The sequence below is a fragment of the Montipora capricornis genome, chromosome 9 (assembly GCF_036669925.1).
Source record: "Montipora capricornis isolate CH-2021 chromosome 9, ASM3666992v2, whole genome shotgun sequence".
Classification (NCBI taxonomy): Eukaryota; Metazoa; Cnidaria; class Anthozoa; order Scleractinia; family Acroporidae; genus Montipora; species Montipora capricornis.
In genome coordinates, this window is record NC_090891.1 from 44,218,309 (window position 1) to 44,230,808 (window position 12,500).

At 39.0% G+C, this 12,500-nt stretch overlaps 3 protein-coding genes and 1 long non-coding RNA gene across 6 annotated transcripts in view; 2 read left to right on the top strand and 2 right to left on the bottom strand.

Moving 5' to 3' along the window:
- LOC138015341 (uncharacterized) overlaps window positions 1-2,492 on the bottom strand; it is a 3,737-nt gene extending 1,245 nt beyond the window's left edge. Inside the window, exon 1 of the mRNA XM_068862340.1 lies at window positions 1,586-2,492. Coding sequence (XP_068718441.1) covers window positions 1,586-1,886 — 301 coding nt within the window. The 5' untranslated portion in view covers window positions 1,887-2,492. The remainder of the gene's footprint in view (window positions 1-1,585) is intronic.
- Window positions 1-10,927, top strand: part of LOC138015343 (uncharacterized) — a 16,037-nt gene extending 5,110 nt beyond the window's left edge. The window contains exon 3 of the long non-coding RNA XR_011125538.1: window positions 9,858-10,927. This is a non-coding gene — a long non-coding RNA (uncharacterized lncRNA). The remainder of the gene's footprint in view (window positions 1-9,857) is intronic.
- LOC138015342 (capping protein inhibiting regulator of actin dynamics-like) lies at window positions 6,485-11,160 on the bottom strand. Of its 3 annotated transcripts, none has more exons than XM_068862341.1 (2): window positions 10,935-11,160; window positions 6,485-7,230 (listed from the first exon to the last, which is right to left on the bottom strand). In XM_068862341.1, the coding sequence occupies exons 1-2, from the start codon at window positions 11,034-11,036 to the stop codon at window positions 6,964-6,966; spliced, it is 369 nt and encodes a 122-aa protein (XP_068718442.1). In that variant the 5' UTR covers window positions 11,037-11,160; the 3' UTR covers window positions 6,485-6,963. The 3 variants fall into 3 exon arrangements, with proteins under 3 accessions (XP_068718442.1, XP_068718444.1, XP_068718443.1); XM_068862343.1 differs by lacking the exon at window positions 10,935-11,160 and adding an exon at window positions 9,688-9,878; XM_068862342.1 differs by lacking the exon at window positions 10,935-11,160 and adding an exon at window positions 8,515-8,747.
- A 586-nt stretch (window positions 11,161-11,746) lies between these two features.
- The window catches only part of LOC138015806 (uncharacterized), a 1,407-nt gene continuing 653 nt past the window's right edge, over window positions 11,747-12,500 (top strand). Inside the window, exon 1 of the mRNA XM_068862916.1 lies at window positions 11,747-11,913. Within this exon, the coding sequence (XP_068719017.1) occupies window positions 11,812-11,913 (102 nt within the window). The 5' untranslated portion in view covers window positions 11,747-11,811. The remainder of the gene's footprint in view (window positions 11,914-12,500) is intronic.

Sequence of the window (12,500 nt, forward strand, 5' to 3'; positions counted from 1 at the left end):
TTAAATGCCATCTCCATTTCGTTGATTTCAGTTTTTCTTATTCTGCCTTTTGTAATTATGTTGCCTCAATTCCATGTCAATCTCGTCTCCGAAGGTCGGGAAAATGTCACGTGACTAATAGGCAAGTCAACTGAGGGATTCAATTAAAACAGAGGATGGCGGACCTCATTTCCGTGGATTTTGAAGGACAAACAATCAATTTCGAAGGAAAAACAATTAATCGATACAAAGATTTAACGCAAACATAACCTTCCATGGTTCCGATTGCTAAATCAAGACCTGAATAAAATGCTGTTACAACTCTAGCTAATTGCCCCAAACCTACCTGGATAGAGTGCTGGAAGTCTTTCACATTTATCCTTGTAGGATAAGTTTTTTTTTAAGAGGTCTCGTGTGAACTCCTCTACAATGATTTCCTCCAAATTCATTTTCGGTCGATTTCTGTTTCAAAAATGGCCGCCTTTTCTATGATCACGTGATGTCAGGTTGAGCCTTCTCTCGAGCAACCTCGTCCCACCTGGCACTAGAGCTCATAGTGTTGAGAGGCAAAATGTCATGGGATCGAGGTAACAAACTTGCAAAATGCAGAACACGAAACAAAGATGACAATGATAGGAAGACGAAGAAATCCCGATAACGACGCAATGACATGACTGCTTTAAGACTTCAAAAGAACATTCAACGTTGAAAATCATAATATAAGAGTTATAATCTACCATGGAACCGAGGCAAAAAAATTACAGAATGCAAAAAATAGAATGCAGGAATTGAACATGGAACCGAGGCAAAATAATTGCAAAATACAGAAACGGATGACGGAATTTCTCAATTAAAGCTTACGAAATAATCCCGAAAAGGAGAAATGATCGCAAGAATTGCGAATGGTATTTAGAAATTTGTCATAAAATTTTTGAATAAGAACAAGAAAATTAAAATGGCCACGTGGTACACTTATCTTGACAGATCACGAATACAACATCCAGACAATAATATGGAATTGGCTAAATGAAAGCGTCAACTATCAGCAGGGAATCATAGAATTAAAGGAACTTCATTGCAAAAATAGAAAAAGAAAACAGAAAATTGCAGGAATTTAATTGCAAAAAAAGGAAAAAAAACAGAAAATTTGTAATGACAGTCACTAAATAGAGACAACATTCTGGCCGTCGCAGCAATGTGATGACAAGAAAACGTCGATAAATTTAATAAGAAATAAATTAAAAGGAATAGGGAAGAAATATTTAAATCGAGAAATGACCATGTGTGATACTTATTCGAGAGTATAATATTTTACTTTTTTTAACTTGCTCGACCCTTTAGTGCTAATTACAAATAACTTCTAATTGACGTGCACGTAGTTTACCCAAACTCCTTATTTCTATTTTATGCCGGCCTTAAAATTATTTGCCCTCTCAAAGTGCTTCTTTTGTAAACATTTATTAGCATAGTTCTTGTCAACAAAACCATCAAATTAATTGTTGCTCGGGATTATCAAAAGCCGAGAGCGAGTTAATTAAAACCAACACAGACCCAGTTTTAAAGAATGCAGCATTTGAACACCTTTACAAAACCAAACAAACCTTACCATTTCCACCTCTGACTTCAACAGCTTTGCCCGCAAGTTTGGCGAGATTTGCTCTGGTGACACTTGAGCAGTGTAAATAATTGTTCGACGGATCTCCAAAGTGAACATAAAATGAACCTTTAACACCAGTTGCACTTTTAATGCACTGGCAAATGCCTTTTGCGTCTGCGTTTTGCGGAAACTTTAACGTGTGCTTTTTACCATCATACACAATGGTTATTGAGTCAAGTCCATCATATTCCTCGTCTGTATCGTGCTCTTCGTGCTTGTACTTTGTTTCAGATCTCGTTTTTTCAGCCATGATTTGACCCCTCGTCCGGTTGTTTTCGTCTCACTGAAATGTTTGGCAAAATGTACTCAACAATGTACTCCAGCAATTTGCATCCCAAAAAGATCGAAGCCCTTGGGACTTCACGACCGCTTGCTTTTTAAATCCCGGCTGTCAAAAACCTTACTTTTAAAAGGGAAACCGAAAACTTTAAAGGAAAAGGCGTAAAAATCGCGACAGCAACTTTGGATGAGCCACAACTGGCTTCCGGATTTCCAAGGCTTCAGTCTCACCGAAATACTGAAGTGCTTTTGTCGGATATAATAGTCTCAAGAGCAACGAATACGGCAGAAGCTAGAAGGGAGTCATGTCAAGACAGATTAGCTTTATTGCGATAGGAGTTACGAGATCTAAGACCTAAGAACACCGGGTCTTAGTTTTCGTACTAAAATAACGAAAAAACTGTTTGTAGTTCGAAAACTGAGATTCCTGTCTGAATTGGGCTGAGGAAAACGAAAAATTTAGGAAGCCCGCATGTTTTGGTATCGGGTGAGTATTTGCCCATAGGTGAATGGTTATGGCGAAAACACTGACTCGTACGGCTGGGAAAATAATGCTTTTTCGTCAAACATACAATTATGACTGACCAGTCTACCGCCGAAAATGCTGAAATTTCTTCCCAGCTTCATGAAAAAAAAAAAATCATGATCATGTTTACCCCTTTAGCGGGTATTTTAGCCGAACCAGCCGCAAAGCGATTTGCAAGCTAAGTGAGACAGAGAGGGAGGAAGAGAAATAAACTTTATTTACCCTCGGGTGAAATTGAGACTTGTTAGGCCTGTAGCATTGATATGCTAATAAACCGAGAAAATAAATAAATGAAAATATAGACAGACCTAGAATTTTACAAAGTCTCACGAAAATTATTAATAAAACCTAAATTAAGTTATACATCAAAAAGTAGTTAGTCTTTAAGGGGTGAAGTGAAGTGTAGCTGGGCCCAATGAATACATGAGTGCTTCTGATTGTAGTCAATATTCTAACATCAACCAACTGATAAAGAGTTCCATGCCTTTATAGCGGCTATATACGCTGTAGAATTTAAACCATACCAAGTGGTTTTGACTCTTGGTAAAACCAATTTGTTTACACCCCTAAGAGTTGTTTTTATTCTCCCTTAACTCAAATAACCATTTACTATAACATATCAACACCCCTGTTAGAGAGGGCTTTGAAAGTAATGATAAGCATATCCTGAATGCGTCTACTTGCTAACGAATAACATATCGTGTTGGACAAAGTGTTAAAATCACTGGAGAAATCATTAACAACGTATCTTAGTGCCCTCTCGTGCATGCAACCTCTCCAATCTATGATTCCAGACGGAACTACAGTAACCTAGGTGTGACATGATGACTGAAGATCTTTATAAAAGCATTTTTGATAAAAAGGAAAGAATATTCCTGAACTGGCTAAGCACATCAAGCATTTTGCCAAGTGAAAACCAGTTCGACGAGTTAATGAGCGAGAGGCATTCAAAGATGACAAAGGATGTCAGAAGATGTTTTGGTTGTAGGCGGGTTCAGGGTGTACTCTCGAGTAAAAGTTACACGTAAGAGGTTTGCGTAGGGTCCAGTTTCTTTCGTGCTTAGCGATCTCCCGCGTGCAACTATTTAAAGTGCTACTATAACGAAATTTGCATCTTCCCTATCTAAGCCATTTTGGCACATAAACATGTAGTCTGTACGAGAAGAAGAATGCTGTTTACCATTTTCAAATATCTCTTTTTGTTCTGGAGATATTCAAGTTTTTTTAATATGCAAATTACCAAGTGATGAGATCATAAACCCAACCAAATTTTGATCAAGTATGATGAGGGATAGATATCTCAGCCAATTTGTATCAGAAATACTTGGTTCTTTGCAGTAAGATTCTAGTAGATGTGTTCCACAATATGAGCATACCATTTTTGTTACCATGGCAACATACTGGGTTCCAGACCTCCCTGACATTAAAGGCTTTGCAGGCCACCTTTGGCGTTCTGTTTTGATATTTGCAAATGGTGCCTCATCTGCATGATGCTGCCAGCATATAAAGATGTTAGGTCGAGTTTGTGGCCTTGGTAAATGTTTTTCTAGCCTGAGATCACCAAAATATTGAAATCAGGTTGGAGGGGACTGGAAAAGAGTGAGTTGCCATGGGAACCAATTTATTTACATTCGTAGGTGTGTTGCCTTCAGAACTATTAGCTCACCAAGTTTCAATGGTCTCTGTTGCAAATTGACCAAGATAGCTCTATTTATATTCTTGATGTTCTATTGGGTTGGGTGAATGACGTTGGTAGCCTTCTCATTTGCATATTTTACACATTTTTCAAACTTAAATATCTCCGGAACCAATGCAGATATTTCCAAACGGTAAACAGCGTCTTTAAAGTTTCATGGTACTCTGTGTGATAAACCTAAAAATTCAAGGGATAAAAATTTGATCACAGTAGCACTTTAACAAACAGATTCCATGAAAGATTGAAGTCATGTGAAGTGATCCTCGCACTCAGTAATGTTTGGACAATTTAAGCAATCATCTCCTCCAAACGGCTTCCACGGGGTTCCAGGTCGACTTGAAGCAGGTCTATTGGTAGGTTCACGAGAATCCCAGGATAAAATGTTTTGGTGAGTGAGGCGTGAAAGGACTTTTCGAAAGTCCAACCTACCAACTGAGCTATGAAGCCACACATATGGGAGAAGTATGAGGGTGTAGGTCAATTTGTTGGCCTCATTTGTCCCCGTGAAAGGACTCGATGAATGATAGATATGTACATCTTTGAAGCGCGGGTTAAAGAATCCAATCTATGACCTGCTCTGAGCATCTGTTGGCTTCATAGCTCAGTTGGTAGAGTTTCTTTCATTCCACGTTGCCGTGCGTCTGTTCAGTAATAGATCACAGATGACATCAAAATGTGGTAAGAACAAAAAAGTGGCGCCGAGTGTGTCAGTGATGTTCTTACAACATTCGGACGGGAAGTTCTGTCAAACGCACGCACGGCAACGTGGAATCTATTGTTTTCAGTATGATACAGTTTGTTTAAACATGACGTCATCCATGGGTCTCTCCTCTGACAGATCATAGGTGAGAACCAATCGAAATGCGTGCAGCATTGAGTTTATTATAAAACTCGATAGTACATGTGGAACCGAACGCACGTGAGGAAAGTGCCTAGCTGAAAGTTTACAGGTGATACGCGACACGCAAACATTCTCATAGTAGAGTGATTCAATGAAAAATATATCAAAAGTGCCAGAAATGTGTTTTGAAAAGACAACGCTGCGGCTGTGCCTCCCTCCTTCAGTGTGTATAGAAACCACTGCAGAACGATTATGTCCTCTGAAACACAAACGGAAGAGCTTCAAAATGACCTCAACAACGCACTTTTTGACAGAGCCTTCAAGCATTTGCTAAGAACAGCCGTAAAAAATCGAGGAGTGGCATTGTGGTTCAAACTTTATACTCAGTTTTGTGAAAATCCTGCCAACGCAGTATTTTGTCCTGCCGGAAAGGCGGAATAATAATCTCCTGGCTGAATGCGTGCAGCATCAGCCCAAAACCCAAAACGTAAAATGGAAAGAAACATGTAAAGAACGACGGATATTCACCACAAATACTAAAAGATGGAATGGCAAATTTCACCAGAAATGCAAAAAGACAAAAGGCTGAAGACACCACTTTTCACGACAATGAAGACTTGCCAGAAAGGGGGTTCAAAAGTTTACGGTCTCACCATTTACAAAAGCAGCACTATCTCATCATTATATACAGCTGTTTCGAGAAAGGTTGGGACAGTAGTCAAATTTTTACCTGAGTGTGAACGCCCGGAGTCGATGATGCCACGACCGGACAGTGAAGACCTACTGAGGCGAGCTATTTGGATGAAAGAGGTTTTAGGATTTAGCGTTGATGATGTGGCAGTACGCGTAGACTTATGTTGAAGCTCTCTCTCGTCATCACGCTACCAAAACACGTCCAAAAACAAAATGGTTCATTAGCAAAAACGATGGCTGTGCACACGCCACGATTTTTGGTAGATTTCTTAAACTTTCTCTGCAAAACATTACATAAAATAAGCAAGGTTAAGGTCTTCAGAATCTTGCTCTCTTTCGTGAATCCTTTGAAACCTGGAAACATTTTGAAAATCTGCAATTGGTTTCAAAATTCCTTGGATCGGTGGAGGGCACTTGAGAGGCCGCTATCAGGACCTTCAATTAAAGGTGTACCCTTAATATTTTTGTAGTAATTATTATAAAAATAATGTAATGGTACACCTTTAATTGAAGGGATTTTCACACGCATTATTGAAGGTGTCCCAAGGGTTTTGGCGACCATTGTGGACTCTGGATTTCAAGGGACTGTATCCTTATCCAAAATCTGGATTGACTTATTTGAGCCAGATATTCTCTGCAAAAATCCTCTTTTAAAACAAAATCACCAAAGGTTCAATCTCTGGAAACAGGCCTGATGATTTCACGCTTAAATGAAATGAATATAACCCACATTAAAAAAAAAATAGAGAACTTGAGCCTCTTAAAATTATAATAAGGGTTTACTGATATTGACAAGGGTAACTGGCTGACAACTTGTAATTCACTTCTGCATTTATTGTAAATTTCACACAACATGAGCACAAGCACTGTTAAGTGCATGCATTGGTGTCCTTTCACCTTTGATTTACTGCAGTCAGAAACCATGTCACTAAACTAACATTATCCCAACCTTTATACTTGGGGTGAAATTACAGAATTCAGGGCCGAACACGGCCACCATACACAAATAGCTATAGTTTAGCCATACCTAGGACCAGAATGAGAAATGTACAGCACATAATGATACAACTTTATGCCAAATAACTTTTTTTCAATCTGGTCAAACTATAGAGATGAAATCGTGCTGGTATGACAAATACTAATGAAAAGAACCAGGCGGATAAACTCATGCTAAAATGAGCATCCTACGAGTGCGATACAACACCTTAGAATTTCACTACACACAGTGAAAAAGGCTTCTTGTGGTAAATGATGAAATATATTAAAAACCATATTGTCATTTTAAGAAAAGATCACGCTATAAACTTGTCGTTTACATGTCCCATCACAAGACAATTGTCTCGTAAAATCTTTTCCTGGTGGCGTAAATCTCTCTGTGAAATCTTCATTTTTTGCTCAGGAATCATATTAACATAGTGGGAATTCACAACTCCTGCTCTCCCGGAACGACCCATGCTTCTTATGTATTCTTCTCTTGTTCGCGCTCGCTCTTTTTCTTTCTCAACCTTTTCCAGTTTGAGTTTCTCCTGATCAGCTCGCTTCTTTTCCTCTTCGAGTTGCTGAAGAGTAAAAAAACAAACATAGACATTCATGTTAAAGGCTCAGACACAAATGCCTAGGTTTTTGACATATTGGGAAGCTTCTGTGATAACGAGAAAAAATTGAGAAAATTTAGTAGGAGATTTTAGCTGATCTCAATGAGCACACCTTTACCGGTACCGTGACAAGCTTATCTCTATTTTGTGTGTATGTATGTTGCTTCCTTGACTGCTATGCACGCACTCTAAGGAGGCCCTCCCAGGGGGTTTGAGGAAGAAGGGAACAAGTATAATTTGAACTGGGGAACAGAGGAACAAAGACAAAATATCTTAGGTAACAAGGGAACATAAACCATTTTTAGTGATAAAAAAGCTAAGAACAAGTTTGGAAGTAATTTTGGGAACAAGGCAACAAAAGCAAATTTTAAAAAGGGAACAAGAACTCCCTCCCACCCCTCCTCCCTGGGAGGGCCTCACTAAGAGACTCTTGTAAATAAAATCCAAAACAAAATCTCCAAAGGTAAGGCCAGGGGTCTGGTTTAAGAATTAAGAATGTTTCTCAGTTTTATATTCCCTGCCCCCCTCCCTTCCCCCCCCCCCCCCCAAAAAAAAAAAAAAAAAAAACTTGCACACAAAAATAGAACTATGACTTACCGTACCCTACAGCTTAACTGCCAAACCCCTATTTCCCTCCCCACCACTTATTTGCATACCCCCGGAAATTGAGGTGGGAATGAATCGAAGCGGGAATGAAGACCAGCAAAGTGACTTCCATAATCATCCCTACAGCTACAGTCACTCGGTTATTTTGGTTCAACCGCGGAGAAAAAGTACTGATTTTTCTGGCAAAAACGCCCTAGTTACTTGATTGATTGATTGATTAAAATGTGGAATTTATATGCAAACAAAGGAAATGTTGCTGTTTTCATATCCAACAAAAGTTCACCTTAGTCTTGACACAAAACAGCAAAATAGTTTCCAGTGCTTTGAACTGCTTCCTGCTATGACAATACAGACTCTGTTTGTGGTACTTGCCTGTGTGTTTTTTGTTCACCGGGGAAACTTAACGTAATATTCCTTCCCCACACGCGCTGCCACACGCGCAGCTGACTGCCTAAATTACTTACGCACTTGTGACATCGAAGCGTTTCTAACGCTAGTACTCGGGTTAAAGTCTCAACGTAGTTTGTGGGCTTCGTTTTATCAATGGAAAGTCTTAAATACAGCCAAGATCCTTGCTTACAAACACCGAGTCTCAAATATACAGACGAGCAACTTCTAAAAATTTCCGCAAAAAATTCTGACCTGTATTATCGCGATCCGTGCCAGTGCGGCTTGCTTTCGTTCGATGATTCTTTGCCGCCTTAAAGCTTCCATGTGGTAAGCTGTTGCCATTTTGTATCCCCGATCAATAAATGCAACCTTATCCTTCGACTTTTGAAAGCTATTTCTTAAACTAAAAATGGCTGCCAGAAGGATCGATTTGTTGCCATCATCGGTATCTATGGAACGATAGCCTTTTAGCGCAAGGCACTGTGGGTTGTGAGGGTTTTCCCTTTACAACTTGGCCTCGGTCACGCAATTGTTTGCTTGTAAGGCGTGACATTCATCCCCACTTTCTTCAAACAATGCCTGACCCTTTTTGTCCGTATTTAACTTTTTTTGGAACAGCACTGGATACAGGAGGGCATTGGCCCAAACCCAGTATAACTAAGCTTACCCTAGTTTTCATATGTATTTATTATAGAGTGTTTTCACTCACATGATCATAATCATAAATAACACACAAACAGCGGTGACAGACATCAGATATAAACGCATCCTTTTTTAAAATTATCTTTTACTTGACGTTTCGTATGCTTGCTTCTGCATAAATTTTCAGAAGTGACGGTAAATACAAAACTGCAGTTTAAATATACAAGATTACTAACTAATTAACTATTAATTCCTTCAGCTACATGCACTACATATATGTATTTAGTATAGAGTGTTTTCACTCACATGATCATGAGTAACCTTGTTTTTTCCACCGAAACAAAAGACTTTTCATGATAGTAGAGCTCAATTCCCGGGGGATTAGTTGGGGACAACAACATGGCCGCCGTTCCTTTGTTTTGGGACACCAACATGACCGCCGTGACCTCACGTGAAAAGACTCTTTTTCTGAAACAGTGGAGAGCGTTGAAGGAGCGCTTTGATTGGCTACTCATCTTAGAATCCTTTTTAGTGCCATTCCCCTCCGAGTAAAATGAGTTAAAATCATCTTTTTGTGTTGCATTTTTTTTACTGTTTTAGTATATACTAACGCCGCTCGGTATACGGTAAATATCCACCACTATCCACTTCCACTTCGGTGAATAGTTGTTAAATATATATGCCTTTGTCTTATTGTGCGAAATGCATTCGAAAGGCCGTTATCATAAGATATCTATTTCGCTACAAATCTTTCGGTACGCGATTGAAGCCAAATAATCTCACCTTTCCAAATTTCATCCTTGCTATAGCAGCGGTCTTTTTATCGATAATCCCTTGTTTCCGCAAAGCCTCGTTGTGATAAGCTTCTGCCATTTCTTTCCCAACAAGGGTTTATGATCATCGATTTTGTAGCGAATTATTTTGAATGCTAATTTTTTTTTTACTTTTCGTAGGTCAATGTAAACAAGTCAACGTCAACCTGCGAAAATCTTCGAATTAGGTGTCTCTGTTTACGTCATGAATTAGTGTAGCTAGGGACACTCGAAAGGAGAGGTGGGATCTAGCCGGTAACACAATGCACTTCTCGATTCTATCACGAACAAAATGAGATTGTAGTGTTTTCTATAATTCGTTAAATGTAAAAAAAAAAGGTCTGTCAAATGATAGTTTATATTTCCTATTAAAATTTTATGCAACATTAACTTCGACCACAGCTGTGTTGCTACTGCACGCGCAAGTGGACGCTGAGAGCAGACAAAAGCGTTCTCCTTAGCAACCAAAATGCTGATTTGTTGCAAAATGTCAAGAAAATGTTATTATCATACCAGAAATTAAATATGGGGAAAAGAAAACAACTTAAAAGTTGTTGCAGACTAAATATGGCAAAAGACAGAGACCTTAGAATAACATCGATTGTTTTTAATCGTGTCTAGGTGTGCTTATCACTCTTCTGACAGACCTTAGTTTCGTTCGGGTCCGTTTCTCGAAAGTCCCGAAACTTTCCCCTATTCATGAGTAACAATTCCCTCTATATCTTAACAACGGAGAGATTTAAGTCAGCAAACTTCACTATGGTTTTGCTTTTTGTTATCTTGAAAACATGTTAAAAGACCAGCATAAGAAAACAAGCGAAAGGCAGATTCGTAAATGACTTTTCGGGCCCGAAAAGTTATCGGGACGTTGGAAAATAGGTCACTGGCCACATCTATGGCTACTACAAAAAGAAATTTTATTAGCCTGAGGAAATTTTTAATGTTTGCAGGTAACTACCCGTGATAAGTTTTCCATGGGTTTCTGATTTTCCATTTCATTGCAATAAAAACTGTCTTTGTTGACTTTTAAGTCGAGCATCTTTTGCGGCTACCAGAATCCACACCGTCTTTTTGCGACTTAAATTCATTGAAATGGAGGTGATTTGGAGGCCAATTGCAGTACGTATAACGCTGCATGCACCAGCCGTCCACATGCTACTGTTGTCACTTGGTTTGGTCAGCTGAGTGAATTATGTAGAATCGAACTCGATTTCTTACCTGCTGGATGACCAATCGTTGAAGAGCTTCGCGTTTTTTATCCAAAACTCGCTGCCTTCTCTTTGCCTCGTTATGATAGGCGATGTGCATACAGGTAGGCATTTTAAACTCGACTTCTCGTCTTAAACATATAAACGTCTTCAGCGCAAACGAGACGAAAAAAAAAAGCTTTGTGTTTTCAGGTTTTTCACTGCCTCATTTAATTCCCCCGAGAGTTACCAAGAGCAAGCCAATCAATACCTAACGGCGCCTAATAAAACAGCTTTAAAGTCTGTCTTTGGGGCTTAAATGTAATCACTTGATTACAAATTCTTATTTGATTCTATAGAGTGCGATAAAGCTCTTAGCAGGATGCACAAACAAGTCTTTGTGTCTAACAAATAGCACTTACACATTCCAATCACGAAGTCGAGAATTTTATGTCTGCGACAATTATTTATGTTGAGTTTCCTTCGGATGACTCGAATTTTCTTGAAAAACGCGGTGCGACTAGAAGAAACAGGAGGAGATTCGTGCAATGAGTTGAAAAAGTTTTTTTTTGCTCCTCTTGAATCACAAAGAAAAGCATATTAAATCGATCACAAGATTTCTTTAACTTGGCTTTCGCTTTACTCTTATCGACAGATTATGTCTGTTAACAATAGAAAAGAAAATTTCAATTAATATTAAGACAAAGTTCGATGTGGGGATTACCTCCCAAGCGGTCAACATCATATGCAAGGAGACAATAAAAGACAATCAGAGTATTTTCAAGATGTGGACGTCACGTGTGTAGTCGGCATTTAGCAATCCATTGACCATAAAAGGATTACCACCAGAGCTCTTCAGTTTAATTTACTCTCGTTGTGAAAACACACACCGTTATTTTAGCTTTAACATGTCTGGAACGGCGTTTCACCAGGAGGCCCAACGACAACAGAGAGTTCTAGAGAGAAAACACCAGTTCTTGGAGAATCTCAAACTCCAAACGACAATGGCGGTAAGATACATTTGGTTTTACATGGTGTTTTGTTTTGTGTGTGTTGTTTTAGAAAAGAGAAATGCGTTTTCAAATCTAGCCCAAAGGTCACTAAGAGCTTAGTTTTCACGTCACCAATTTTTGGGGAAAGAAGAGTTATTTAAACACCGTCAAAACGTGGAAATTTGTTTGCTCGAAGTAATTAAGGCAATTCAAAGGTCAATAACAATTACTGATTAAGAAAGAAGAATTAATTATGTTTTCATACAACTGCTCACAGTGTGTCACCATGGAAACCAAATACAAACTGAATTGCTAATAAAGTCTCTGAATCTTGACACTTCAAACAATGCACACTGCTGGTGTAATTGATCGAAGGTGATGGATATTTGGGACGCCGCTGGAGTACGATGGCCTGCAAAAGAGGCTTTCCAGATTCGGTTACTGGAGGAAACCTTTCAGTGTCGATTTTCTATCGAATCGCGTAAAATGGTATTGGAAATAGCCAGTGGTCAACCGAAAATATTTCTAAAGGAGATATTCAAGAGATTTAGGATCGCATTTGCGGCAGAAGGCCAACATCACGCTGAAATTTGAGATTTCCCAAA